We start from the raw sequence: 27,182 nt of genomic DNA on the forward strand, positions 1-27,182 counted from the left end.
GCTATTTGAAGAAATTGAATATATGGATTTTTTTTTGTGGGCGGGGGGAGTCATTGATGATTACTTCAGGAACTTGCTGTGTGAACTGACAACTACTTACAAATCAGTGCGACGGACTGTTGTTGTTTGACCAAATTATTTTACTGAACTGACAAGTGAGTGTGTGTTTTAATTTGTCAGCCACTTGGTTAAGCTGGCCAAGCTGAAAGTTATTTAACCAAACTCAACGAATTGAGAATGACCAATTGTTTAAACAAACATCAAAGCTGATCAAAATAAGCCACGTGTTGTTAGAGCGAATCTTCGAGAGACCCAAGGAGTCCTTTAGCCTAAAGGGTTGACCCAACGGTGAGCGGTGAGCGTCTCCCGGGCCCCACAGGAAAAGCAGGCCAGCGAGGGGTACACAAGCAGATTGTCCTGACGTCGGCTGGGTGGCTCTCCCAGGCCACGGGGGCCACCAAAGCGAAGAAGACGTGGATTGCGAGGCAGCCCCGCCCCTCCCGGCACCGGGACTGGGGCCTGGCGCTGTCACACCTCGGAGTATGGGGGAGGCGCTGGGTCCCCCTCCGGCGTCTTGGATGGCAGAGACACAGCTTCCTCGTAGGACGGCAGGACCACCTGGGAGGGACAAAGATGAGGGCTGAGGACTGGCCAGAAGGAACCGCACCTCTGACAAAAGGATGCCATGGCTGGCACGCCTGTGTACCTACTATGTGCCGGGCATGGCATGCACCACACAGGTGCGGTTTCTGCTCCTGTAAGTGAACAGGCTTGTCTCTGCATCAAGCCCCCTGCGTGTTTGACAAACAACACACATTTTCCCTGGGAAAACATTCTCAATCCATCTGCTTCCGGAAGAATTGGTCCCATCCCTCAGATGGAGGGGGTAGACCAGTGGTCGGCAAACTCATTAGTCAACAGAGCCAAATATCAACAGTACAACGATTGAAATTTCTTTTGAGAGCCAAATTTTTTAAACTTAACCTTTTGCACTCGGATGTCGAGATTAAAATTACTCTTTGAATGTATCAATAATATGAAATATAAAAAAAATCCAAATAAATAAGTTTGTATGAAAAGAAACTCCAGTTTTTTATTCTATTGCCGTGCTTTGTAAAATCTGGGGTATTTAAAAAATTAAATCCCGAGTAGAATAAAGGAATCGAGAAAAAAAGCAAGCGAGAGCAAAGGGTTAAACTTCTTCTAATGCCACTTCTTCAAAATAGACTCGCCCAGGCCGTGGTATTTTGTGGAAGAGCCACACTCAAGGGGCCAAAGAGCCACAAGTGGCTCGCGAGCCGCGGTTTGCCGACCACTGGGGTCGACAGATGACCTGGACGGGGCCCCTCAGAGTCGAATTCCATCCCCCCGGCTATCCATAATCGTTGGTTTGGACAGAGGCTGGTGACCCAACCGGGTCCAATCGAACCTGCTTCTGGGACTGCCTTTCTGCTGGGGCTGCTGACAGGGTGGGATGTCAGCCCCGGGGTTTTGGCAGCGATTTTGCCACCATGAGGAAAGGGCTGCTGGAAATGGAGCCCGCACTGAGGAAAGGGGGTTCAAAAGATGGAAAGGATGCGGTCACATCTGGATGTCTGGACTCAGCCAGCCCGGGGCCAGACATATGCCGGACTTTCGAGTTCTGTGAACCAATCCGTTTTCTTTTTTAAGTCGAATTATGCTGGCTTTCTGCCACTGGCAACCAGAAAAGTCATGACTAATACAATGCCCATCTCACCGATGAGGACAGTGAGCCACGAGCCATTTAAGCCAGCTGCCCTTTCCCCATCCCTTCTCACACCAGCTGTTGTAAGTGCACCTTTCCCAGCTAACCTCGACCAGCCGACAGGGTAAGACTTGGTCAAATGTCACCTCCTCCAGGGAGCTTCCCTGACACCCCAGATGAGACCAGCCACCTCCTCTGCTCCCATTGCCCCTGCCCAGCACACTGAGCTGTGAGCAGATGTCTGTGTCTGATTCACTCTGGAACGTGTGTCTACACCCTCCTCTAGAACGGGCTGGCATCTTCGTTTTCTTTACACCCCAGGGTTGGAAATGAGGCCAACAGAGAGTGAGAGGCAGGAAGTACTGGATGCATGCCTGCACGAAAGAACCCTAGATTCTCAGAGATCTTCAGAGTTTCTCTGGTCCAGCCCTCATCTTACAAGTGGAGAAACTGAGGCACGGCAAGGGAGAGAGACTTCCCCAAATGACATAGTGAGGGGCAGAGCCAACGCTCCCCGAAACCCCCCAGGCTCACCTTCGGCAGCATCTTGGAGCTGCTCTTCTCCTCGGCTGAGTTCATGCACTTGATGAGTCTGTAGCATCTCCACACGCACTTGAACATGTAGACCTGGAAAAGGCCCAGGTCAGGCTGTGCGATGCTGACCCTCCTCACTGCCCCAGCAGCCCTGAGACAGGTGCTGGCGCTTCCTGGGGAGCCCCAGCTCACCCCAGGAAGGCAGCATCCTGCTGCTGCTGCTCAGACCCCTCTTCTGGTTGAGGGGGGCCTCACCTGCCAGTCCTACGTACTCCAGGTATCCCCCTTGTTACTACCCCACAGACTCAGCACAGGAAGGGGCTGTTGGAAGCTGCTGGGCCACCCTCCAGCCCCCTGCCAATAGTCCTGCAGACCCCACTTGTTCACCCCGGGGGCCGGGGAGCTCACTACCTCCTGAGATGGCCTCACTCGTCTTGAGACAGAGCTCACACGGGAAAGGTCTGTTTGAAAATTGCTAATGACATGTTGTTTTTTAAAGCAGATGACAACCCAGTGGGAGCAGCAGTATGCCATGTTTGTGAGTGCCCAAAACCTGTATGTACAGATGTGTACCCTGTCAGGTGTTGTAAGCAGCTGCTTCCTCTTGGCAGTTGAAGTAAGAACTGGGGAGATGACTCCCGGGGTGGGGCGTGAAGTCCCAGGGGCATACGCAAGGCACAGTCGCCCGCAGTTCCCTCTCTGCCTCCTGAGGAGGAAGAGCGGGTCCTGTCCGCTGGGAGGTCGCTTGCTTCCTGGAGTCTCATGATGGGGACTTAGAGGAGGCACAAATCAATGAAATGAATTCTAAAAGAATGAAGTATGTACGCCCTGGCCCTGGTCAGAGAGTGTGCGGGAGGCAACCAATCAATGTACCTCTCTCACATCGATGCTTCTCTCTACCCGCCTCCCTCCCTCCCTTCCACTCTCTCTTAAAAAGTATCAATGGAAAAAAAAAAAAAAATGAAGTATGAAGGGCCAGGGAAAAATCACATAGGTGGAGGGTGGCCAGTGAGGCAGAGTGAGGGGGCCCAGAGAGAACCCCCATCCAAGGAGGAGAGGGGCGGGGGACGGGGTTGTATGGTGGGGGCTGGGAAGTTGTAAACCGCCACACTGGTTCCTCCGAGCCTTCCGGAAGGTTCTCGGTGCTCCTCACTAACGCGCGTGGACTTTGAGGAAAGGTGACGAGGAGAGCGGTTCTGTCTCCAGGTGGGTTAGGTGAGGCCCGAGACGCTCAGGGCCTCTGATGACAGGAGGCAGCGGCGCCTGCTCACACCCGCCCGCAGCAAACGCAGGGAGGAAGTGCCGGCCTCGCAGGGCTGGCCCCGAGCGGCGAGGAGGGGCCGCTCGCCTTCTTCCTGCTCCTCTGCAGCTTCCAGGGTCCTTCACTGAGTGTGTGCTGCTTTCACCGTCCGATCAGAAGCTTTCTGAAAGCCCTTTCCTCCGCTGAGCCAACGTCAGCCTCCCCGGGGCTTCGGGCCACAGTGCGGCCTCTAGAGCCCCCGCCGGCGAGGGTCCTTTCAGAATCTGGGGACTGTGATCGTGTGCCCCTGGAGCCACCTCTTCTCCCAGGAAATCGCCCTGGTTCCCGTGTCCCCCTCGGATGGCAGAGTTTTCTTGCCTCTCCATCCTCCTGTTTGTCACCATCTCTCTAGGGACTGGGACCTGAACTGGACTCTGTCCCCTGGGTCTGACCACCCCAGAGAAGAATAAGACAACTTCCCTCCCGCCTCCAAACAGTCCACCCGCCTCACCGCCCCTCCCAGAGCCCCGGAGCAGGCGCCGCTCACCTTCAGGACGAGGACGGTGATGAAGGCGATGGAGAAGATGATCATCATCTTGACGAACTGGTTGTAAGCCATTTCCTCCTGGCTGGGGAGGTAATTCTGCAACAGATTCGGGGGCCATGTCAGTGCCTCTGGCCACACGTGGAAGAACGACATACCTGCTTGCCGCACACGCAGGAACACGTGTGGCACAGCCATTGCCCTGGCTGATCCTGCAAGGGCCCCGGGAGGCAGGTGCTACTTACCATCAGCCCCCTGTGACGGGGAGCAAACCAAGAGAAGCAGATGCAGCCCCTGCCGGCCCGATGGCCCTTACCTGGCGGGGCCCCCACCCCTGCTGGCGGTGGGCAGGCCCTCCTCCAGAGCAGGCTTGGCTGATAGAACCACCTGGTCCTGAACACTTGGGAATGGCCCCTCCCCCAGGGGCAGCTCACAGCAGGGCTCAGGGGTGCCAGGTCACTGCTCACAGTGGGATGGCCTCTACGGTGAGCATGTCAAACCCGCGGCCCACTACGAGTATTTTCGAGGCCCAGCCAATATAACGGTATGTAAGAAACGTTTTAATAAAAATGCCATAACTTAATTTTTACAACATCCTGTTATACATAATGATTAATAACGAACTACATTGTTCGCTAATGACTGATTGCCGTAATCGTGCTGCATTCATTTCCCTTCCGCACCTTCCTCGCAGGCGCACATTTCTCTCCATTAACACTAGGGTGAATATTTTAGCAGCCGATTGCCACGTCGTTAGTCTTGTACTGATTTGTTTGGTGTGTGCAACAGGAAATATTTCGCTTTTGGAGAACAAGAAAAATACGTTTATTTGCGTTACACTTATTAATTTGTGCCGTTATTCCATGTCTGGTAAGTTAATGTCCAAGAAAAAATATTAATTTTTATTAAAATGTGCTATTGTTTTGCCCTAGCTGGTTTGGCTCAGTGGATAGAGCATTGGCCTGTGGACTGAAGGGTCCCAGGTTCGATTCCGGTCAAGGGCACATGCCTGGGTTTCGGGCTTGATCCCCAGTAGGGGGTGTGCAGGAGGCAGCCGATCCATGATTCTCTCTCATCATTGATGTTTCTCTCTCTCTCTCCCTCTCCTTTCCTTTCTGAAGTCAATAAAAATATATTTTTAAAAAATGTTCTATTGTTTTATGTTAACGATTACTTACTTATTTCAGCCCTTTGTGTTCAGCATGTCTCCATCGAAATAAACTTACGTTTCTATGAAAATCGAAGCCTTTGTATTTTTTGCGGCCCACCTAAACTTACACCTTGTTTATCTGACCCCGTTAGCCTTTGAGTTTGACATGCTTGCTCTCTGGCATGTGCACACGTGAGCACACATTCATTGACACTCCCCCCTTCAAAACGCGGAGCTCACTTCCCTCCCTCGAGTGTGGGCCAGACCTAGGGCCTCGCGTCTCTTGGATAACAGAGGTGGCGGAGGTGAGTGTGACCTCCGAGACAGCGGTTTTCTCCTTGCTCGCCCCTCAGACACTCACTGGGGAGAGAGAGCCAGCAGCCATGCCATGAGGAAGCTCAAGCTCCTTATCAAAGGTACACAGGCTGCGGGGTTGAGGTAAAGGGCTGACAGACCCATGAGTAAGCCATATTTGGGGGGGGGGGGTCCTTCAGACCTAGCCAAGCCCTCAGCCCCACCCCATCTCGGTTGGGACCTCATGAGAGACCCTGAATCTGAACAACCCAGCTAAGCCGCTCCCAAAGTCCTGCTCTCCAGCAGCTGTGTGAGAGAACGATCGGCTATGGCTTTAAGTCACTCTGTTTGGGGAGACTTGGCCAGGCAATAACAAGAAGATAGTATTATTTCTGTGGTGCAATTCACACGGCAGGGCTCCCTCTGGGACGGGGCAGGGCTACCCCGAAAGCCACATGTCTGCCTGGCTGCTTCCCTGTGTCTAACCTGCCTCCCTCCCCGTTTTCTAGGTTCTTCCTGAGCACTACCCCTCAATAACTCACTCATAAAAGAATCCTCCTCCCACGCTCCACTCCAGCCCAGCCTAAGCACTGAGGCACAGAGAGGGGAAGCCACGTGCTCACGGCCACACGGCCAGCGACGGGAGTGGGCCCTGGGCCCAGACTTACCATGTGGTTCATGGAGTTGAAGTTGAGATAGGTGGGCACTTCCATGTAGGAGCTGCAGAGGGTCAGGATGCTCAGGCAGAAGTCCAGCAGCTGCAGGGTGATCACTGGGACCTTGGAGGAGTGCTTAGGAGGACAGAGACAAGGAGGGAGACAGGCCACAGTTAACCCCCAACCGGCGGCCCCGGGACTCTGGGGCACGTGGAGGGCCCTCGGCCTGAGAGACTGTCTCGGCGACCGAGTCCAGCAGCCCTCTAGTCCACTGTACCCAGAAAGAAATGGATGCCCATGGCCGAAACCGGTTTGGCTCAATGGATAGAGCGTCAGTCTGCGGACTGAAGGGTCCCAGGTTCGATTCCGGTCAAGGGCATGTACATTAGCTGCGGGCACATCCCTGGTGGGGGGTGTGCAGGAGGCAGCTGGTCGATGATTCTCTCTCATCGATGTTTCTAGCTCTCTATCCCTCTCCCTTCCTCTCTGTAAAAAATCAATAAAATATATTTTTTTTAAAAAATGGATGCCCATGGCTCAGAGGTTCACGCCAAGGGCGGGTGGCAGACCCTGGGACCAGAGCCAGGGTCCTGGCCCCCTTTCCAGGGCCCTTCCACAGTCCAGCTCCCCCGTGTTGTGGGGAAAGTGTGGAAAGCAGCTTTGGGGGGCCACGTCAGCGAGTGGTGCCAGCCATCAAGGGCATCCCACGGTGTGCGCTCAGCGTGGCTTTACCCGTCTTCCTCTCTCTTTAGAACTCGGTTACAAGGAGGGACGAGGCAGGGCGGGCTGGAGGGGGGCCTGCGCCCTTCCCCCTGCTGTGGACTCACCCCGGCGGGCACGCGCTGCGTGCTTCCCGTGTGTGAGCACCTCTGCGCCCTGTCCTCGGTCAGTGCTGCCGGGGCTCAGTGAGCAGGTGGGAATCCCAGGTCCATTTCACAGAACAAGGAACTCTGGGACGCTTTACCCAGGGACTTGCTGAAGGTCACCAACTAGGAAGGGGCTCCGGGGGCTCCCTGGCTCTGCCTAAGCCCTTCCCACCGCCCCAGGCTGGGTGGGCCGAGGTTGGGGCTGGGTACTCACAGCCCGGCTCCGGGAAACAAACTTGAGGTAGGCAGGCAGCTCCACGTAGGAGCCCAGCAAGGTGAACAGGCACAGCAGGTAGTCCATGATTTGCAGGGACATGAAGGGCAGCAGGTACTTCTCTCGGTTCTGAAAGGCAGGCCCGGCCCGGTCAGGGCGTCCCTGGCACACTTGCCCGTGCAGCCTGATGTCCCCCTGCGCCCACTCGCCGGCAGCTCCCTCCCAGCCCAAGTTCTCCCATCCCACGTGACTCCACATGCCGTCCCCTGAGTGAGGCTCTGGGGACGGGGAGACGGCAAGACCCTGGCCCTGAATGCCAGGAGCCTTGGTGTCCCGGAGACACAGAACAGTCCCCATCTACACAGGGAAGTGCTCTAGGAGCAGGATCGACTCGATTCCCTTTCAGGAGCTCAACCAGGATGGGCCATTGTACAGATGAGAAGGGATCCGAGAGGACTTCCTGGAGGTGGGGGCACCGGGTAGATGTGGAAGGATGGGAAGGGGGAGGGTACTGGAGGCAGACGAGCCAGCAGTGCGAAGGCCCTGAGCGGGGAGAGGCTGGCGCTGAGCTCCCTCTCCTTCAACCGAAAGCAGTGACCTCTGTGGGGCCTGGACCGCCTCGGAAGCCACAGGTGGGACCAGATCACAGAAAGGGTGGTTTTTTGGTTTCTCGTGTGGTTGTCTAAAATCACTCCGGAGGTGGCCAAAACAACCCAGGCTGGTCTCAGAGCCTCCGGGGACAGCCTGGTTCCTTTTTGTCGCTGGGCCCTTTGCGTTTCTGCATAAGCACCCGGGCGCCACCCTGAACCAGGGGGAGCCCATCCCTGGGGGCAGGGCTGGGAGCTGGCATTAGCCAGGGGGCGAGGGTGACATTTCGTGCAAGGTGGAAGCATTCCAACCTGGCACCACACCCGGGGCTCCCTGTCCCGGCCCTGAGGGTGCCAGGCCACTGTCTGCCCAGAAAGGCCTTGCTTCCGGTCCTGGCTTCCGCCTCCCTGGGGCCGAGGGGCAGGTGGTTCCTCTTTGCAGGAGGTTGAGCCACAGCCTCGCTGTCTCATCTGCTCACTGATGGAACTGAGCTGGCCGCGTCTACACTCTCCCCTCTGCCTTGGCTCCTCTCTGGTTTACACAGCTGCATTCTCCCCGCTCCTCACTCCTCCAAACTGCTCTTCCTCTACCGAAATGCCCTGCCTCCATTTGCATTATAAAAGGATGTGGGTCACCAGGGATGACTTCTAGGGTATAGGTGGGGTCTCCCAAAATACCCACCTTCCACCGTCTCAGCAGCCAGTTCTGCCCATCCAGTGGGTGTGAGTAGGAGGGGGTAGGAGGGCAGCTGGGGCTCCCCAAGTCCTGCCCCCCCACCATGCCTCTTCCCCCTCAGGGCTCTCACCTTGACCACACCGACCAGCAGGCTCACACTGATGACAAAGAGCATGGTGATGAGCAGGAAGCTGGAGATCAGGTCAGCTGAAAGGCAAGGAGAGCAGTGAGGGACCAGAGGTGCCCGGGGAACCCTGCCGGGCTCCAAGGGCCACACTTTGGGAACCACTGGTGTGGGAGCCCAGGGAACAAGAAAGCCCAGGCCCTACCCTCAGTAGTTCTCAGTCTTAAGAGGCTACAATGATGCAAACATAGCATTTCGGGTGACACAGAGGGTATGACACGGGGTCCCGGCTGAGGTGGGGGAGGGCAGGCTGGGGTCTGCCTTCACTAGGACGAGGACTGGGAAGGCCTCTGAGGGGGCAGCCTGCGAGCTGAGTGACAAGGCGTCCAGGCAGGGGCCCAGCCCGGAGGAAGCCGAGAGGGAGATTCGAGGACCCCTGTGGCCAGCAGGTCGGCAGGGGCTGCGTTTCACGACTTTCTTCTAGTGCGATGGGCAGCCATCGGCGGTGTAGGCAGGGGAGTCCTGCTGTCACCTTTCTAAGCTGGTTAGGTTTGCAAAGCGCCATCCTGTCCGCTCCCACACCTGGGCCAGGCAGGTGGAATCGTCCCATTTGCAGATGAAAGATCTGAGGCTCATAGAGGGGAAGTGGCAGGACCTCAAACCTCAGCCAGTCTGCCCCCAGCCGGGGCCCCATCCCCTCTCCTTCCCTGCTCCCCTTCTTCCCGGGACCTACCAATCCTGAGGTAGCCTGTCTGGGAGAATTTGCAAGAGGCTTTGCCGTGGGCCACCTCCACGGAGTGCTCGATGAACAGCAAGACACTCATGATCTGGGGGCAGAACAGAGCAGGAGTCAGCCGGGGTCTGCACGCTCCCCCACCAGCCCTCTCCCTCCCCAAGGGCCAGCCGGGGCCTGTGAGGAGGGTCCTGGAGGAGATGGAAGGGTTAGGTCAGAAGAGCATCCTGACTAAAAGTGCGGCCTGTGCAAGCTCATGATCCAGGTTCTTCCTCTTGAGTGACTTGGGCAAGGTAGTGACCTCTCTGGGCCTCAGCTTCCCCCTCTGGAAAAGGAGGGTACTGGAGCAGCCACCTTAGGAGGCTCTTATGAGGAGTAACTGAGAACATCCCCGCAGAGCCCTCAGACCCATGTTCTCACTAAAGGGGTAACTGGGACTGCTGAAGGGCAGCCTGGGAGAGAAGGTGGGGGCTGAGACTGGGTCTTTTCTAACAACAGGCCCTGGTCATCATGGGATCTTAGTCACGACAGCTGAGCAGGAGAGAGCTTCAAGTTCACAGAGTCATCAGCACAGGGCTGGGAGCATCTGACCCACGAGTCCCCTGGGGTGCCCTCCACAACCCGCCCCTCCTGGCCCACCTGCCAGATGAGGACAATAACAATCCCTGCCCCCCAGGGCTGCAGGGGGGCCAATGGGATGGAATTCACTCACAGTGCTGGTGGATCATAAGCACTCAGTCTGTTTTCTATCATTACTACGGTTATCCCCATTGGCCTATAGGCTTCTGTGTCTCTTTGTTCACTGCTCTGGCGGTTTTATTTGGTGAATAAATGGATGGATGACAGGATGGATGGATGGATGGATGGATGGATGGATGGACAGACTAATGAACTCCATCCCCTCAGGGGACCCCGGCAGAGAATAATGGAGAAGGGGCACATCTGATGGGCGTGAGTATTGAGGTGGCCCAAGCAACTGACGAAGTCCAGCCACAAAACTGCAGTTTGAAAGGACTTGGGGGCCCTAGCCGGTTTGGCTCAGTGGATAGAGCATCGGCCTGCGGACTGAAGGGTCCCAGGTTCGATTCCGGTCAAGGGCATGTACCTTGGTTGCGGGCACATCCCCAGTAGTGGGTGTGCAGGAGGCAGCTGATCGATGTTTCTCTCTCATCAATGTTTCTAACTCTCTATCCCTCTCTCTTCCTCTCTGTAAAAATCAATAAAAACATATTTTAAAAAATGAAAGGACTTAGGGGGCACCTTGTCCATGCCCTCCGCCTTCCAATGCAGGAATCCTGGCCATGCAGCCTCTATTCAAACGCTTCCAGCCACGGGAACTCAGAATATTCTGTCTGTGTCCTTGTGCAGGCTTCTGCCCTTCCTCCGTCACACACAATTCTCTGGGCACCATCCACCCACGCTGAGAACAAGACTATCTCCTCCCTCGAAGTAGGTGCCCTACCTCTATTAATACGGCTTATGTTTAGATTGGCTTCTAGGCAGCCCTGCCCTGGTAACTCATGCTCAGCTGACAGGCAACGCAACACCACCATCTGCTTCCCCCCTGCAGACTGTGGTTATTTTAGCTCAGACGCAGGTCTCGGTGGGTCTTTCTGCCACATTACATCCTGTTCAGTGGGGCAGAAAGGGGCAACACAGAGGAGTAATGCAGGGCTGGACTCCAGAGTGAGGCAGAGACCGGTTTGAATCCGGGTCACTGTGTGACCTTGGGCAAGTCACTTCGCCTCTCCGTTTTCTCATCGGCACATGGCAATCACCGGATCCAGTAAGGAAGACATTGGGTTGTGTTTGCAAAGAACTGAGCTTGGGGCCTGGCAATTGGGGCTCAGCAAGCATCACCTGCTTTGGGCTCATTTCTAAGGGATGCATGTGAGCTGACAAGGGCTGGTCGGGCAGCACCAGGGGCAGGTGCCAGGGGCTGGCCGTGAGCTTGCTCTCGCTGCCCCCTCCACCTGGGTAACCAAATAGGCTTTGTTTCACCAGGAAGGTGAGAGCAGCCCAGAGCGGAAGGCAGACGTGGTGGGGCCGGCGGCTGGCACCCATAAGAAACAGCCCTGAGAGAAAAACGCTTCCTCAACCCCTCTCCTCCCAGTTTCACCTTCAGTGAAAGAAAGAGAAAGGGAGGCAGACCACAGCTCAGTCTAGGACCGAACCGGGAACAGGGCCCTGCGGGGTGAGGTGCCAGCGGAGCTCCCCGTCCCCGGGAGTGTGCAGGCAGGGCACAGATGAGTCACAGCCGGGCTCAGAAAGGCCCCTAACTTTCCACGGAGACGCCCGTCCCCCATCCAGGTGTAGCACAAGACGCGTTTTGAAGTCCCGAGAATCCAGGCTTGTCCGAGATCTGGGACGAAGCTCAGAGTCAGACGACCTCAACCTCCCGTTGCGGGAAAGAGCCTTTGTCCCCTTATTTTATAAGCTCCCTCTGCTTGTTTTATGAACTCAGAGAGGCTAGGTGGCTTGCCCAAGGACACACAGCAAGTTGGGGACAGATGGAACCGAAGTCCAAGTCTCCCGGTGCCGTCCTGGTGCCTTCCCACCATGCCTCAGTCCTGCCATGAGCACCCCATCACCCCTCCTGAAGGAAGGGGAGGGACATTTGTACAACCTGACTCCACTGTGGGCCAGTGGGCCACCCACACCATGCCAATGGTCCCCCCACAGCCCAGCGAAGGGGCTATGCTTAATCCTCCCACCCCCACTTCAAAGATGGGGACAGTGAGGCTCAGAGAGGCCCCAGGCTCCCCGGTCTGCAGTCTGTAGGGCCAGGATTCAAACTGAGGCTGAAGAGGGTGATTCTCACCCCCCGCTCACGGTCCTCCCAGCATCCCCCAGCCTCCTGGCTCTGTGAGGCCTGCTCCCCGTCCCCTCTCTCATGTCAGCGCCTCCGTGGAGTCAGAGAGGGATGCCCGTGTCCTCTTCCTTCTGGAGTCCCCTGTCCCTCCCGCAGCTTGCGTAAGAGGCAGCAGCGAGCACCAGAGCGGGGCACCCTGGGAGCCCCCCAACCTCACCCATTTCACCTCCTCGGCATTCCTGTACGGGGAGGAGATGATTCCGTCCCCTTTCACCAGGTGAAAACCCTGAGGCTCCAAAGGGCAAGCACCAGCCCCAGGTCACAGACCCAGGCAACCTCAGGGCCTGCCTCGGACCCTCCGCGGACCCCTAACCCTCCACACAGGCACCCGTCCCCAATCCAGGAGAAAGAGAGGAGACTCCGCAACCTAGGTGGGATAGCGAGAAATCGGCATTCATGGAGCAACGACTGTGTGCTCAGATCAGTACTCACAGGTTCGCACCACAAACTGCCAAACGCTACAAGAAGGGCAATGTGTTCCCAGAGTTACAGATGAGGAAGTGGAGGCTCAGAGGAGAGGGATCGCATGCTCTGGGTCAGGCAGCCCAGCTGGGATTTGAACCCGGGTACCTGTGCTCCCAGGGCCCACCAACCCTCTGCCCATCCTTGCCCAGCCCCAGAGACTCAGAGTTCAGGACATAGCAGCTACGGCAGGACGGGGGGGCCTCCCCCACAGCCTCACTGCTGTCCTAGCCTAGCCAGGTCCTGCCTCCTCCCTGGCCTCAGTGTTCCCCCCGAGTCAACGAGCAGAGTCACCCCGTTTGCACCCAGGCCACTGGGACGATGGAGCACAGGAGAGTCAGGGGAGTGGAACTTCTGCAAATTGTGGTGTATCGCACCCAGGCTCCAGCCCCGAGCTGCACCCTGCTCATCCGACCGCCCTCGCTGCTCCACCCAAGCCTGGAACCAAGTCATTTGCAGTTTCGGAAAAGTACCTGGCTTACCTACAGCATTTGCTGGGAGAGGCCTGGAAAACCCAGGAGCCCCGATTTCCCAGGCCCTCCGTTCTGCTCACCTCCCTCCATGCCTGCTACCCTCACCCGGTTTCCACCAGGACACAGCACTGCCCTCTCCCTGAGCTCTGAGGGCCTGGCTGGGCCGTGACCCACACCCTCCTGGAACAGGGATTCTCTCCTGCAAAGCCCAGGCAGACAGCACTCACGCACCCACTCACTGTTCCTCCATTATAGCGTCTTCCCTCTCACTAGTCCCTAATTCTACATGGTGAAATCATGTGGTTAAGAACAGGGTGCTAGAATCAGATGGTCCTGGGCCTAAGCTGAGCTCTAGGCCCTTAAGTGAACCACTAACCTCTCTGAGCCTCAGTCCCCTCATCTGGGAGATGGGTGTAATAACCGGACCTGCCCTATAAGGTTACTATCCGGTCGAATGGCAGGTGGCGCAGAGTCAGACAGACAGCCAGCACGCCCTGAACCAGCACTGTGGGGCAGTGTTCGTGAACCGTGTGGGTGTTCATTCTTCCCCTTCCAGTAAATACTCTCTGAGCACAGACCACGCCCAGGCCCTGGGTAAGCCACGACCCTGGAGGGCAGGTGTCACAGTCCCCAGGGGAAACTGACAAGTGACCAGTGTGTTCAGAGCCATGACAAGGAACACACAGGGCGTTAGGGTCCCTGATGAAGGAGCGATCCCCGCTGTCTGGAAGCCTCAGGGAGGATTCCACAAACGGGAAAAGCTTGAGATGCTTCTGCCGGACAAAGAGCAGTTTCCCAACAGGGAAAGAGAAACGCACTCCCGGAGGAGGGAATATCATGTGCGAAGGCCTGGCGCCTGGCAGTGCAGGTCCAGGGACTGGGGCGGAATGCCTCTTCCCTGAGGTGGTCCCCAGTGGGGAGACGGGGCTCAGAGAGAAGGAGTAAGCAGCCCACAATGGCAGGGAAGTCTGCTGCAGAGCCAGGACCAGCCTCCCTCCCCCCGGGGCCACGTCAGGGCTCAGACTGTGTGACTGAGTCAGTCCTGGCCTTGGCCAACCGCCCTCCCTGCCACCCCCGCTCTCCATTCCCCTTTTTAGCTCTTCTCTCTGCTTCTCCCTGGTTTCTGTTCCCACTCCCACCCCCACCCTGCTCCTTCTTTCTCAATCGCCAGCACAACTTCCCCAAGCTGAGCAGCGGGCCAGTGGCCAGTGGGCACGCTTGTCTGTCTTCCTGGTGGCTCTGAGAAGCAACCGAGAGCTTCAGCTGAAAAACAGGGGCAGGGGCTCGTGGGAGGAGAGGGAAATCGGGCTGCGGGGGGACGGGGCACTCCTGAATATGGCCTCGACCATGGGGACGCGATGCCACAGCTGAATGTAGTGGAGGAAGTCTGGTCGGGTGAGGCCGGCCGTGGTGGCCGGGCTGGGAGGTGGGGACGGCTTGCGTGTCGCTGGGTTTGGTGTGGCGGTAACAGCTACGATCATGTGAGCGGTGATTACAGAGGTGACAGTGGATGTGGCCACGCTGGTGGCGATAAAGGTGATGCCGGTGAGTGGCGATTAACTGCCGTGATCACACACAGCCTTGCTGCTGCTGGGGGTGGTGACATCAGGATATGGGGGTGGTGATGAAGACGATGGGGATACTGGACCCCTTCATTTGGGGTTCAACTGCCACTTCCCTCTCCAGAAGGTGGGCCCACTCTCTTGGACCTCCTGGGGTGCAGGATCCAGCCTTTCAGAAGCCGGCGGAGACACCCCCCTCTGAGATTTCAGGGGCTACACTTGACAGAGACAGCCCTCAGGGGGCCCCCCGCCATGTGCCCGCGGTGCGAGGGCACAAATCCGTCCGTGAACTTCTCTGCCGCCTCCTAACAAGTCTGTGAGGTCGATGGCCCCCCACTTTCCCACGAAGGGAGCGGGGCCTGTGTGTGACTTCTCAGAGGTCGAGCTGGAGTCAGGCGGGGCTTGTCCCCCGCAGATAACGCAGGCTGCAAACCGGGCCCCCAGGACACACCCTTTCCTGTCCTCAGCCTGACCCTCCGCTGGGGGGCCTGGGGCTGCAGGGCTCCTGCCCACGGAGGCCACCATCATTGCTACTGTCAACCTCAGCCTGGAGCTCAGTCTTCTCGACCTCCCAGGCTCACCCTGTTTTCCCTGTGCACCCCACCCCCCAAGTTTTCTGGAAGGAGGAGAAGAGAACCAGACGCATCAGCGGCAAGAGGAAGCTCCCCGCCCCCACCCCATACTTCCTGTCGCAGCTAATCAGGGGGCACGGGTGGGGGCCATTCCCCTGCAGCATTATCTCCCCAACCACATCCCCAGCAGCCCGGATACCATCGCGACGCCCCCTCCCAGAGCCGCGGCTCAGCTGCAGCCCCAGCCAGGCCATCCCACCTGCCCAGAGCCCGCTCCTCGCTGGGGCTGCCGCCTACTGTCCTCCCATCTCTGTCCCCTCCGCCTGCCGGTCTGCAGAACAGAGAGAAGGCTCCACCGGCTAGTAGACCGGTGGTGAGGGTGGGTGAGGTGACATAGGTCTGTTCCCAAAGTTGAAGATTCAGGGGACGGACTGGCCCGCAAAAGCACTTGTGTGTAGAGGTCCCCGTGCAGTGGCCGCTCTATTGGTAACTGCCCCAAGCTGGCAACAACCCATATCCCCACCCCCAACAGAACAGGCAAGTGCACTGTTCTATGTCCGTGAAGCAAAGTACTTGACGGGCGAGGGCAGGGGGATGAGCCGCTCGCTGCACACAGCAACACGGGGGAAGCTCGCAGACACACTGCGGAGAAAAAGAGCTGCACATGTGTGTGCGATCTCATCCCTGTGTAGCCTAGAGCCTCGCGTGTTGGGGGGAGTCAGTGGGGCAGGGTAGTGGGGGCGGCAGAATTAGGGGTCTCTGGGTGCTGGTCCTATCCTATTTCTCTATCTGGGTAGAGGTTGCACGGGTGTGCTCACTCTGTTGAAGTTCATCCAGATGTGTGCTGATGATAGGTCAATGACACATCAATAAAAGGTCTACAAAAGTAAAATAAAATAGAGAGTGGCTGACCCCTCCTCTGGGTCAGACCCTGGGGCTGAGCCTCCAGCCGCGAGCCGCCCTGGGAGGGGGTGGGTGCAGGGAGCTCGGATCCGAGGGACAGCGGGGCCTTCAGCTTCTGAGAGGTGGTAAGTCCTAACGATTCTCCCAAAGGGCGTGGGGAGGTGCTCCAGGCAGAGGGCATGGCAGGAGGAAAAGCAAACGCGGATGAGATGGGTTCAGGAAACTGCAAGAAGTTTCCCTCGGGGAGCTGTGACTGGGGGTGATCCATGTGCCTGGCACACAGTAGGCCAGGAAACGGTAGCTGCCGTGTGGCTGGGCCGGTGGAAGGATGTGGGAGATGCTGGGGGGCACAGGGTTTTCTGAAGGCGTGACTCCGGGGCGGGCAGCGACAGGAGGGAAGCGCTCGGGCGGCAGGCCAGCTCGTGCAAAGGCCCGCCGACCGCAGAGCTCACAGCGTGGACGACGCTCACCGCTGTGCGCCACCTGCAGCCGGGAACAGGGACAGAAGCACTCGGACAGGGAGCGGCCAGCTCTGGCCCAGGGCCTCCTGGGACAGCCTGTGCGGGGCCTGCTGCAGGTCAGCGAGGCATGCCCTCTGCCCTCTGGCCTCTGCCCTTCCGGCCCTGCCCCGATGAAAGAAGGCAAAATGGCAAGGAGCAGGCGTGGAGGATCAAGTTCCTGCCCAATGACTTCCAGGGGCCTCCGCATGCTGGGGGGGGGGGGGGGGGGGCGGCGGAGTGTACGTCATCAAACCTCCTTCTATGGGCACCACTCAGGGGCCTGACCTAAGCCCCTGTCCTCCTCCTCTTCGGGTTCTGGGGAAGTGACCCGCACCCCGCAATCTGTCCCGGTGAACCATGACTTCCCTATTCCCATTCAGAGCAAACCCGCCCCCGCCCCCATGATGATAAGCATTGCTCTCACAGCTGAGCATTTCGGGGAGGACAGGTCCTCCTCGGAACGCCGACTCCCACCTTCCACCCTCGCCTCGTCCTGGGAGGCAGGTTCTGCTATCAGGACTATTTGCCCCATTTTGCAGGGGACATGGAGACCTGTCTTCCCATGAGGGCTCCGTGTTAATAAGAGCCAGGCTCCCCGAACAAGAGGTGCGAACTCCCAGCTGTAAACGGAGCGAGCCGCGGGGATGTGGTGGGGGCACCATCAGCATCACTCCACCCGGTGACAGCGCTGGTGCGAGACACATCGCGGTGGCCCCATCCTGAGGCACGGCCCGCAGAATCACTGCGCCCAGGGCCTGAAGCCGATGCAATGCGCATGTCAGCTGCACTTCAACAAAGATGGTTTAACAGAAAAAAGCGATTGGGACGAGGCTCCCGGATATTACAGCCGACGCTCCCCCCACCCCTGACCCTCCCCCACCACAGACTGGAGCAGCAGAAGAGCCCGGCCGCTCTGAGCCTCAGTTTCCTCCTCTGTCGAGTGGGGGCTCTGGTGGCAGCTGCCTTTCGTGGGGCGCTCACTAGGTGCCAGGTGTGTCGGCCACCTGCTTTTTTTGGAGTCTCCGAGCAGCTCTGCAGGTCATGGTCGCTGACCCCCATTTGACAGGGGAGGACACTGAGGCTGGAAGGGACACACTGGCCCCGCCGCGGGCTGAGGACTGGAAGGGCAGGGAGCCAGCAGGCCCCACTCTGCACAGCTCCTTCTTCAGCTGCACGCCTCATTAGGCCTTCTGTACCCCGCTTCCCCCTCTGTCAAGGCAGGGTCCCCTGGGAGACCAACACAGGCCTCACCGTGACCTCAGAGCCAAGTCCTAGTTCCAGACCACTGCCCTGGCTGCAAATGACAGCCTCACTTCCTGGGAGCTCGGGGACAGGGTGGTGACCGAGAAACCTCGGCCCCCAGGCCCTGCCCTCCAGCCGCAGGCCAGTCTGAGCAGGCCCCAGCCCCTGCGTCAGGAGGGCCCTCCCCCAGGCTGGTGCCTCCCCCAGCGGAGGCCCTCTGACAGCCGTGAGGCCCTCCAACCAAGGCGACCCCGACGACTGGGACCACCACCGCCTGCCATTCCCAGAAGCTCTCCCTGCCCTTCCTTGGGGCCTGAGATCCAGGTCGCCGGGGAGAGGGTGAGGCCCAGGCTGGGGGCTGGGCACCCTGGCTCCCCTCACACAGGTGACTGACCGTCGTCGCTCAGCCCGGCAGACCTGGGGCAGCACGGACAGCCCCCTCTGCCCTCAGTGGGCCCCGCGTGCCTCTCCCATTGGCCTCGTGGGTCCGGCCACCTCGTGGGCCGCCAACGTTTTATAAGCTGGACCCGTGGTCGGCAAACTGAGGCTCGCGAGCCACATGCGGCTCTTCGGCCCCTTGAGTGTGGCTCTTCCACAAAATACCACGGCCTGGGCGAGTCTATTTTGAAGAAGTGGCGTTAGAAGAGGTTTACGTTTAAAAAAATGTGGCTCTCCAAAGAAATTTCAGGGGTTGTGCTGTTGATATTTGGCTCTGTGGACGAATGAGTTTGCCGACCACTGGGTTAGACGGTGGGACACACACCCCTGAGGTGAGGAGCACAACTCGTTCCCTCAGCCACGGTGCTGGGGAGAGGCAGACACCCCCCCCACTCCCCCCCCCCCCCCCGCCTCCCCAGCCCTGCAGGAAGGGCCCACAGAGCCAGGCCTCGCGCCCCACACGGGGGCATCGGGCGTGAAGGCCTCTCGCCCCACACGGGGGCATCGGGCGTGAAGGTAAAGAATCTAACAGCTTCTCATCTGGGGCTTTCACCGTCTGACCGTTGGGGCCTATTTTAAGGCCCCAAACAGCTGAGATTTGAAAAGGAGCGGGGCCCCTGTGGTCCGCTCTGACGACCAACTCTGGGCGCTCGCCTGCCAGCTCCCGCCGCCCACTCCCCTGCGGCCACATCAGCGTAATACCTGGAAACAGTGACCCTTGGGACAGGGACGACTGGCCCCATTTAATGGATGAGGAAACGGAGGCCCGGCCAGCAAAGACGCCTGCCTGCTCAAGGTCACATGGAGAGTAAGTGATGGAGACACATCTGTGATCTCTTCTGTCTCAAAGTGGAACAGAGAGAGGAGCCCCTGGAATTCAAAGAAGAAAAAAACCTGGGGGTGGGAGGGGCGGCTTCCTGGAGGCGGAAGCTTCATGTGAGCTGGACCATCAAGAAGAAATGAAGGGCATCCAAATACCTGGCCGCCCCCGGCCCGTGAGCCAGGAAAAGAATTCATTTGTTCACTGTCGGGCTTACTCCCCACACCTGTGTGCCAGTCGTGACAGCCTGGAGCAAGGCCCTGCTCACCCCCCCTCCACCTCCGGGGGGCCTGGTACAAGTTGGGGACCCTCCTGGACCTCTGTTTTCTCCTCTGTGAAATGTGAGAATTGGGCTAGAGGTCCACCCTTTTAGCTATGAAGCCTGGAAGAAGCGAGGGCCTTGGTCCAGTCCCACCGCTGGTCACCTCTCCGGCTTCCCCCACCCTCCTCACAGCCCCCCCTTCCTCCAGCCCAGCTTGATAACGTCCCAGCGTCACAGGGTCTCCCCACCTCCAAGCCTTTGCTCATGCTGTTCCCTCGCCTGGCACGCCCTTTCTTCCCCAACTGACCCAAGCGAAGTCCTGCTCAGAGTGAGCCCTCAGGCCTCCTCCGAGAAGCCTTTCCTGATTCCCACCCTCCACCAGGGGCTGGGTTAAGACCCGTCCTCTGCACCCCATAACCAGCGCTGTCATCCATCAAAGTCACAGTCACAGTTACGGACTAAGAACCCCTGGAGGGCAGAGGCCAGGAATGAGTCAGGCCTGGGCCCTGGCCTGGGGCCGAGCGTGAGAAATGAAGACATGTATCTGTACTCACTAGAGACTCTTGACATCACAGAGGCCGCTTTGCTTTATTTTTTTTTTTTCCAATTTAAAAAGTAGTACACTCGAGCGGCCAAATAAACAAAGCAGCATTGGATTAGAACCCAAAGTATAAAATAAATATGCAGGAGGCCGGGCTGATAAAAACATAAATCAGCCCTTTATTTATATAATAAATGAGGAGAACTAACAAATGTCCCATGAGGAATTTAAAATAATTTATGTAGCCCTAACTGGTTTGGCTCAGTGGAGAGAGCGTCGGCCTCCGGACTCAAGGGTCCCAGGTTCGATTCCGGTCAAGGGCATGTACCTTGATTGCGGGCACATCCCCAGTAGGGGGATGTGCAGGAGGCAGCCGACTGATGTTTCTCTCTCATCGATGTTTCTAACTCTCTCTCTCTCTCCCTTCCTCTCTGTAAAAAAATCAATAAAATATTTTTTTTAAATAAAATAATTTATGCAGCGACGCTGCCCTCGAGAAGGGAGCACACCTCCCCCTTCCTTACGTGTGGGCTGTGCACAGTGACTTCCTTCCCACGAGAACTAAGGGGGGAGGGGGCGGTACAGTAACTGCACCGTGGAAAAGACTGTTGACAGCTCTCAGCCAGAGGATCAAGGTCAACAGAGATGTGATGTGATGTGATGTGATGTGATGATGAGCTGAGAACGGCGCTTTACCTCTGCGGTCTTCCTCCCAAAAGCACGTCCCTCAAGTCCAGCCACACGGAAACTGTCAGGCAAGCCCCTTTGAGGGATATTCGATACCGTGCATCACCGGTACCCTCACCACTGTCAAGGTCATCGCAAACGAGGAAAGCCTGAGAAACCGCCTCAACCGAGAGGCACCTAAGGACTCAATGTGACAAGGGAGCCTGAGGAGCTCCCGGGACAGAAAAGGGGCATCGGGGGACAGCGGCGGAATCTGAATGAAGGACGGACTTCAGTTAATAATAGGGGGCGATACCAACTCAGCAACTGTGACCCATGTGCCTTCTTAATGCAAGATGTTGGCAATAAGGGAAGCCTGGTGTGGAGTGTACACAAACTCGATACTCTGTTCAACACTGCTCTGTAAATCCAAACCGTTCCAAATAAAGAGGTTCTTTTTAAAAGCAGTCATGCCCACGGAACCAGGTGGAGAATAGAGAAAAGCAGAGAACAATCAGCTCACAATCCTATCACCCAGAGACGACCAGGGCCAGCGCGTCCTCCCCTCCTTGCCCGTATCCTGTTGCTCCAGGGTTGGAATCACAGCAGGTGTGAGCTCTCCCCCAGGCGATGCACTTCTAATGGAATTCAAGGTCAGGGAGGGAAATACATCTGGGCAGAAGGACCTTCTAGGGCTCCCCACCTCCTACCATTGACTTGGGGCGTACATGGGGTTGCCAGACAAGCCAGGACCAACGTGGCCACCTTAAGAAAGTCCTCTCACTCCCCTACCTGCGCAAATTTGGGTTAGAAATCATCTGTGACCCAGCGAATCTTCTACCCAAACCCAGCGAAACCCTGAGGAAGGGCCTCCAGCCATCGGACACCAGAGGGGCCTCCAGGGATAACGCTCCCTGTGACTCCACAGGGTGTAACGCCGACCCAAGGCACCAAGGGCCCGATTTAACCCTCCCCAGAGGCCCAAGTCCACGAATAGCTCTCAATACGCAGGGCGGTCGGTCACCCTTGACTGGCTCCAGATGAAGACGAGCTTGGTGGTTGACACATCTGGGCGGTGACTTCTCTTTTTCCATCCAGATGTTCAAGGCCCTGACAGCACATCTGCCACAGGAGAAGCCCCAGTCCCTGTCACAGAGGGGGCAGGAGGATGACCCCCGCCCCCCACTGGAATCAACTAAGGACCGCAGCCCAGAGACGGCTGCTCGAGCCTGACAGACGGTTTCCAGGCTTCTAAACTCATACCTCCTGCTCTCGAGCATCCCATGTCTCCCGTGTCTCACACCATAAAGTGTTTCTCAACGGAGAGGACGCTGGCAATGTCTGGAAATGTTTTTGGTTAACAACCGGAGGGTGCTATCGGCATCCTGTGGGTAGTGGCCATGGATACTGCCAAACATCTGACAACAGACAGCTCAGTCCCCACAACCACGAGTTCTCCAGCCCAAAACATCAACAGTGAAAGTCCAGGCTCTTTCGCTTGTCACTCCCAGCCCCTCCTACCTCCTGCTCCCCAACCTGAAGCTTCGAGGCGGGTCTGTGTAGTGTCACCTGCACAAGCCTCTGTCCTTCGGCCTCCACACCCCGGCACACCCCTTCTCCCCCACCCACACCCCCCACAACGGAACTCTATACCCCTGCCCAGGACACCACCTCCAAGAGGTCCCCTTGATCGTTTGCCCACAGACGGTCCTGCTCTGTGGGGAGGCACTGATATTACTTATGTCATGTGTGTCACGGCACTGACGTGGCGTACAGGTGAGGACCTCAGAAGAAACCTTGAGATCACAGAGTCCAGAGTTTGTAGGGCAGCCTCCCGCCCAGGCGGCCGGCAGGTGGGTTCGGCTTGGCCTGCACAGGGGTGTTGTTGTTTTTAAGATAAGACATCAAAGCCCGTGCTCCCTGCTTCTCTAAACATCAGGAGAGCCCCTGCCAGGGCCACATTCCTTCATGGCAACAATGGGCGGAAACGGCGAGCAGCTGCCAGAGCGGACCCGGAACAGGCCCCCAGGCCCCCGCAGGTCCGGCTGCCCCACGACACTCACTCCCATGACTGCCCGGCCCCCGGAGGTGCTGGAGTCTGAGACCTCAGAGCCGGTCCACACCCCCTACCCCCGGCCCCTTCATTTTACAAAGGGAAGCTGAGGCCCAGGAGCGAAGCTTGTCCAAGTCACACAGCCGGCTGGTGGCAGAGCGGGGGTAAGGGACCGGGGGGCCTGCTCCCCACGGGGCCCCCTCTGCGGAACCACACTGATCTGCCGAGAACGTTGGGCCACCTCAGAGCTGACGGGGCCGTGGGACTTGGTGTGGGGACAGCCACGCTGCCTGGCACTGCTCTCTGAATCACTCTGGCGTCATTGGCAGAAGCCAGGCAGGGCGGCCTCCGAGCGCCTCCCCAAGCCAGCACACTCCCCGTCCGATACCCTGCTCACAAGGAGGCACGGCCTGCGTCAGGCACTGCCCCGGAGGTAACACCTGTGCCCCTCACAAGTGATGGCCCTTCCTTAGGGGAGGGAGCTGAAGTTCCACGAGGTTAAGCAAGAAGCCCAAGGCTGCACAGCTAGGAAGTGGGGGGAGGGGGGAGGGCGGGGGGGGGGGCAGGACGTGCACCCAGGACGCTGGATCCAGAGGCCGTGCTCACCAAAGAGCATCACCACCCCTCGCAGGCTGGGCTCCCGCACCCGCCCGGCCTGCCAGCCTCGACAGGAAGCGGAGGCAGCCAGGCCTGAGCTCAGCGCAGCCACCACAGCCATGGGTTCGGGCTGGTTTTGAGGAAGCCCTTCCAAGGCTCCTGAGAGAACTGCTCCCCACAGGCCATGAGTCACCCTGGGGGGACGGCGCCTGGGCCTGGGGGGCCGGGCATGGCTCGGAGTTGTGGGGAGGAGGAGGGGGAGGGGGAGCCCCAGACCTTAGCACTGGCCCCAGGGGCTGTGACTCCCCCAGAGTCAAGGCTCCACACCGGGCAGGTGCACACCAGCCTCCAAAGTGGAACCGCTGGGCCTGCTCCCCCCTCGGGATGCCCCCCAAGAGACGGAGCCAGGCAAGCCCCCTGTCCATTAGCCTCAAGGTTTCCTGAGGAGAAGGCAGTGGTTGGCCGACTGTAAACTAGAGGACTCCTTCCTTCCTCCAGGAGGAGCACAGAGAGAGATGCCCCGTGGTAGCCGGCCGGTGGCGGGGAAGAGGGGAGCCATGCCTGTGCCTGGCCCCACCTCCTGGCAGCCGTCCCAGCCCCGCTTCGCCCAAGAGTCCTGGCTCCCAGAGCACTTTCCCTTCTGGGGTTCCGTGCGCATCCGGTTGACCTTGTGGCTGCTTTCTTGTCCCATTTTACAGAGGGAGAAACTGAGCTTCAGAGGGAACGTGAGCTACGTTATCTTGCAACAAGGACCCCTCCTTCCACCATTGTTCTGCTCAGGCGGCTGCTACAGGGTCCCCTTCCCCCCAGGGGACAGGGAGGGAGGCTGACACCCCAGCAGGAGCCCACAGAAAGGAGGAGAGCAGCGGCCGTCCAGCTGGAGGGGCTCAGGAGACCAGGGGTCCCCCCTCTCTCGCTCACACACACACTCCCTCGGGCCCCCCGGGCACGCCCACACTCACCACATGGTAGATGGCCAGGGCGGTGGTGGCAATGCGGACGTTGAAGCAGCAGCAAGTCTGGCGGACGGCCGTGCTGGGGGCCATGGTGCCGCTGTCCCCTCCTCCGAGGCACTGAGGGGGAAGAAGCCCAGCTCCGGGAGCAGGACAGAAAAGGGGAAGCTGCCGCTGCCCTCCTCACTTCCTTCCTGCCCCTCAGACAGGCAGGGGCAAGGCCGTCACAATGGGGCGGGGCCACTGGGGAGGGCCCCCGCCCGCCTGGGAGGCCGCTGGCCCCTGCCCCTCCCAGAGGGGGCTTCCCGGGAAGGGCAGACCCTGCACCTGCCTTACCTTGTTTAAGCAGCTTCACCCGGCCCGCAGGCCGGATGCTCATCGCCACCCTTAGAAGCAGGAATTGTAACCAAGCCCATTTCCAGAGAGAGAAACAGAGGTCCAAAGAGATCAAGGCATTCACCTAAAGTCACACAGCAGGTCATGCTGGTGGCAGAATCCACACCCAGGGCTGGAAGGCTGCAAAAATAACTATTATCTACTCACTCCTGCCTGCTTCTAAGCATGCGTCCGGATTAACCCTTTCATCCTCACCTCGACACTTTGAAGGAGGTACTGTCATTGTCCCTGTTTTACGGATGAAGAACCGGGGGGCACAGAGATGGGAAGGGATTTGTCCAAAGTCACACAGGAGCCCGTGGCAGAATGGAGACTTGGACCAGAGCTCACGGTTCCAGAGGCCGCCCCTCCAGCCTCCCTGCACCCTCAGAGAGAGGCATGTTCTCCCTGAGCCATGTCCAAGCCCCAACAGAAGAATAATCACTAAGCAAATCTACCCATTGTGTGTCAGGCCCTGGAGCTAGGCTCTTCCTACGGCTGGGTTATTAATGCCTCACAGCAATTTGGGAAACCCCCCTCCCTTGTGGGCTCAAAGCCCCCAGTGATCACATGCAATCAGGGCTTTTTTTTCCACCTGACTCTTTGAAAAGGTTGAAATTAATAAAGCATGACTTTAGGCAAGCAGCACTGGGATTTATACTCCCTCTCGGGTGATAAATGATCCATATTACAATAAGGGAAGGGAATGTGAGGCGCTTGCAAAATGCCTGTAGGAAGTCTGCTCTGCCCAGATGCTGAGCTCACTTGCAAAGTAAGGCTTCTGGTGGAGAACCCTGCAGGGCCTACCATGAAGTCCCGCCCACACATGAGATCTTGGAGTTGGGATTGGCCACTACGGCCGCCCATCATTTCTGCCTCAGGAGAGGTCATATATAAAAGATCTCTAAGCTTCCCTCCCTGGACAGGAGTTTCTCTGCTGGATCCACAAAACTTGTCTGGTGCACTTGATCAAAACGTTCTGCTTGCCCCTGAGGCCAGCACGGGGCTCCTGCAGATCCCTTCCCTACTTGATGCACATTTTTCATCGTAGGCTCTGCTGAAACGAGATATTGTAGGAAGGTGGTGCAGTGCAATGGTTCAGCGCTTGGACTCCAATGTTCACGGCCTAGGTTCACATCCTGGCCCCCTTCTGGCTGCGCAGCCGATGCAGCAAGGAAAGTTCTACTTTGCCCAAGAGCCGGGACCAGAGCGCCTGGAAGTGAGGAAAGAGGGCGTGCTGAGAAGCCTGGATTCCATTGTGCTGGAGAGCCCCTTGACAGTGGGACGCCATCATAAATGATAGCCATTGGTAATGTTAGGATTTGGTGAAACCAGAGCAGGTTTGGAGCCAGTTCCCCAAGAGAAGGTCAACACCCACTGCTGGCCTGTGAGATTGTTTTATGTGGCCTAGGGATGGCAGATTCGTTTAAATGTGCATCTTAAAAATACACATACCCCGTTCATGAACTCCGTGATTTTCCATGTATGGGAGTAATATAAGGTCTCATTTTAAAATAGATGCATTTAAGTTTAAAAAAAAAAAGGGGGGGGCAATAAATTGATTTAAAGAAAAATATCACAGCCACCGTAGGCCAGGAGGCAGGCAGGTGCGGCAAGCAGCCATGGAGGGGGAGTGGGCACCACGGGTGTAGGGATCCTGGTGGGTGAGAAACCTCGCGGTCGCTGTGTGATCTCAGACAAGATGCTTGATGTCTCTGAGCTGTTGTTTCCACACCTGCAAAACAGAGGCAGAAGCTCCACCTTGGTGACAATGAAATGAGGTCATGTGCAAACTCAGCTTGTTTGTTTCCTCCCTTCCTGGCCCACCCGGCTCCCCTCCCTGCCCTCCCACCAACCCCCCTCAGGCTGAGGGAGGTAGAGCTGGGACTGAAACCCAGATCGGCCTGATGCAGTCCCAGGCCACGCCTCCAGGAGGGGCCAGTGACCATGAGGACAGCCTCTTCCTGAGCAAGTGACATCTCCCAGGCCGGCTCCCTCCCAGAAGCACAGTTCTGACAGATCACTTGTTCCTTGCTGGGTCACCAGCCTCCAGAACAGCTGGTCCCTTGATGGCGACCTCCATCGCTTTCTAAGGACGGAAGCCCAGTCCTCTTTTTTCACCTCTTCCAAACCTCCTGAGAAAGGAATCGCTGTTATCCCAAAGGCCAGGCCCTTGACCAAGACCAGTGTGGTGGGCAGAATACAGAACCCCCCAAAGATACCCACATCTAAATGGCTGGATCCTGTGAATATATGTTTCCTTACCTGGCAAAAGGACTTTGCAGGTGTGATTAAAGGATCTTGAGATGGGGGGGGGGGGTTATCTTGGAATATCCAGGTGGGCCCAATGTAGTCAAAAGGGTCCCTGTACGTGTAAGAGGGAAGTGGGAACATCAGAGTCAGATAGAGATCAGAAGAGGCGAACCTGCTGGCTCTGAAGAGGGAGAAAGGGGCCCACAGCCAAGGAAGACAGGCAGCTGTAGAAGCTGGAAAAGGAAGGCAGGTGTTTACCCTGTCCGAAGGATCGCAGCCTTGCTGACACCATGG

The 27,182-nt window shown here is 57.8% G+C and overlaps 1 protein-coding gene and 1 long non-coding RNA gene across 2 annotated transcripts; one reads left to right on the forward strand and one right to left on the reverse strand.

The window, feature by feature from the left end:
* Positions 1–119: 119 nt before the first annotated feature.
* On the reverse strand, positions 120–24,427 carry LAPTM5 (lysosomal protein transmembrane 5). The gene is made up of 8 exons (XM_008147968.3): positions 24,270–24,427; positions 9,345–9,438; positions 8,618–8,694; positions 7,225–7,353; positions 6,157–6,279; positions 4,048–4,143; positions 2,261–2,353; positions 120–618 (listed from the first exon to the last, which is right to left on the reverse strand). The coding sequence occupies exons 1-8, from the start codon at positions 24,351–24,353 to the stop codon at positions 529–531; spliced, it is 786 nt and encodes a 261-aa protein (XP_008146190.1). The 5' UTR covers positions 24,354–24,427; the 3' UTR covers positions 120–528.
* A 174-nt stretch (positions 24,428–24,601) lies between these two features.
* LOC114233897 (uncharacterized) lies at positions 24,602–26,102 on the forward strand. The gene is made up of 2 exons (XR_003620083.2): positions 24,602–24,869; positions 25,687–26,102. It is a non-coding gene; the product is annotated as an uncharacterized LOC114233897 (long non-coding RNA).
* Positions 26,103–27,182: the final 1,080 nt, after the last annotated feature.

Source organism: Eptesicus fuscus, chromosome 9, assembly GCF_027574615.1.
Source record: "Eptesicus fuscus isolate TK198812 chromosome 9, DD_ASM_mEF_20220401, whole genome shotgun sequence".
Lineage (NCBI taxonomy): Eukaryota > Metazoa > Chordata > Mammalia > Chiroptera > Vespertilionidae > Eptesicus > Eptesicus fuscus.

What these genes read in the sequence shown, in the direction of transcription:
- LAPTM5 (XM_008147968.3), bottom strand. Translation starts at nt 24,353, where the DNA reads ATGGCCCCCAGCACGGCCGTCCGCCAGACTTGCTGCTGCTTCAACGTC. An exon ending in CCCTGGCCATCTACCATGTG is followed by an intron (nt 9,439 to 24,269) that starts GTGAGTGTGGGC and finishes TTCTGCCCCCAG; the next exon opens with ATCATGAGTGTCTTGCTGTT. An exon ending in GACAGGCTACCTCAGGATTG is followed by an intron (nt 8,695 to 9,344) that starts GTAGGTCCCGGG and finishes CTTGCCTTTCAG; the next exon opens with CTGACCTGATCTCCAGCTTC.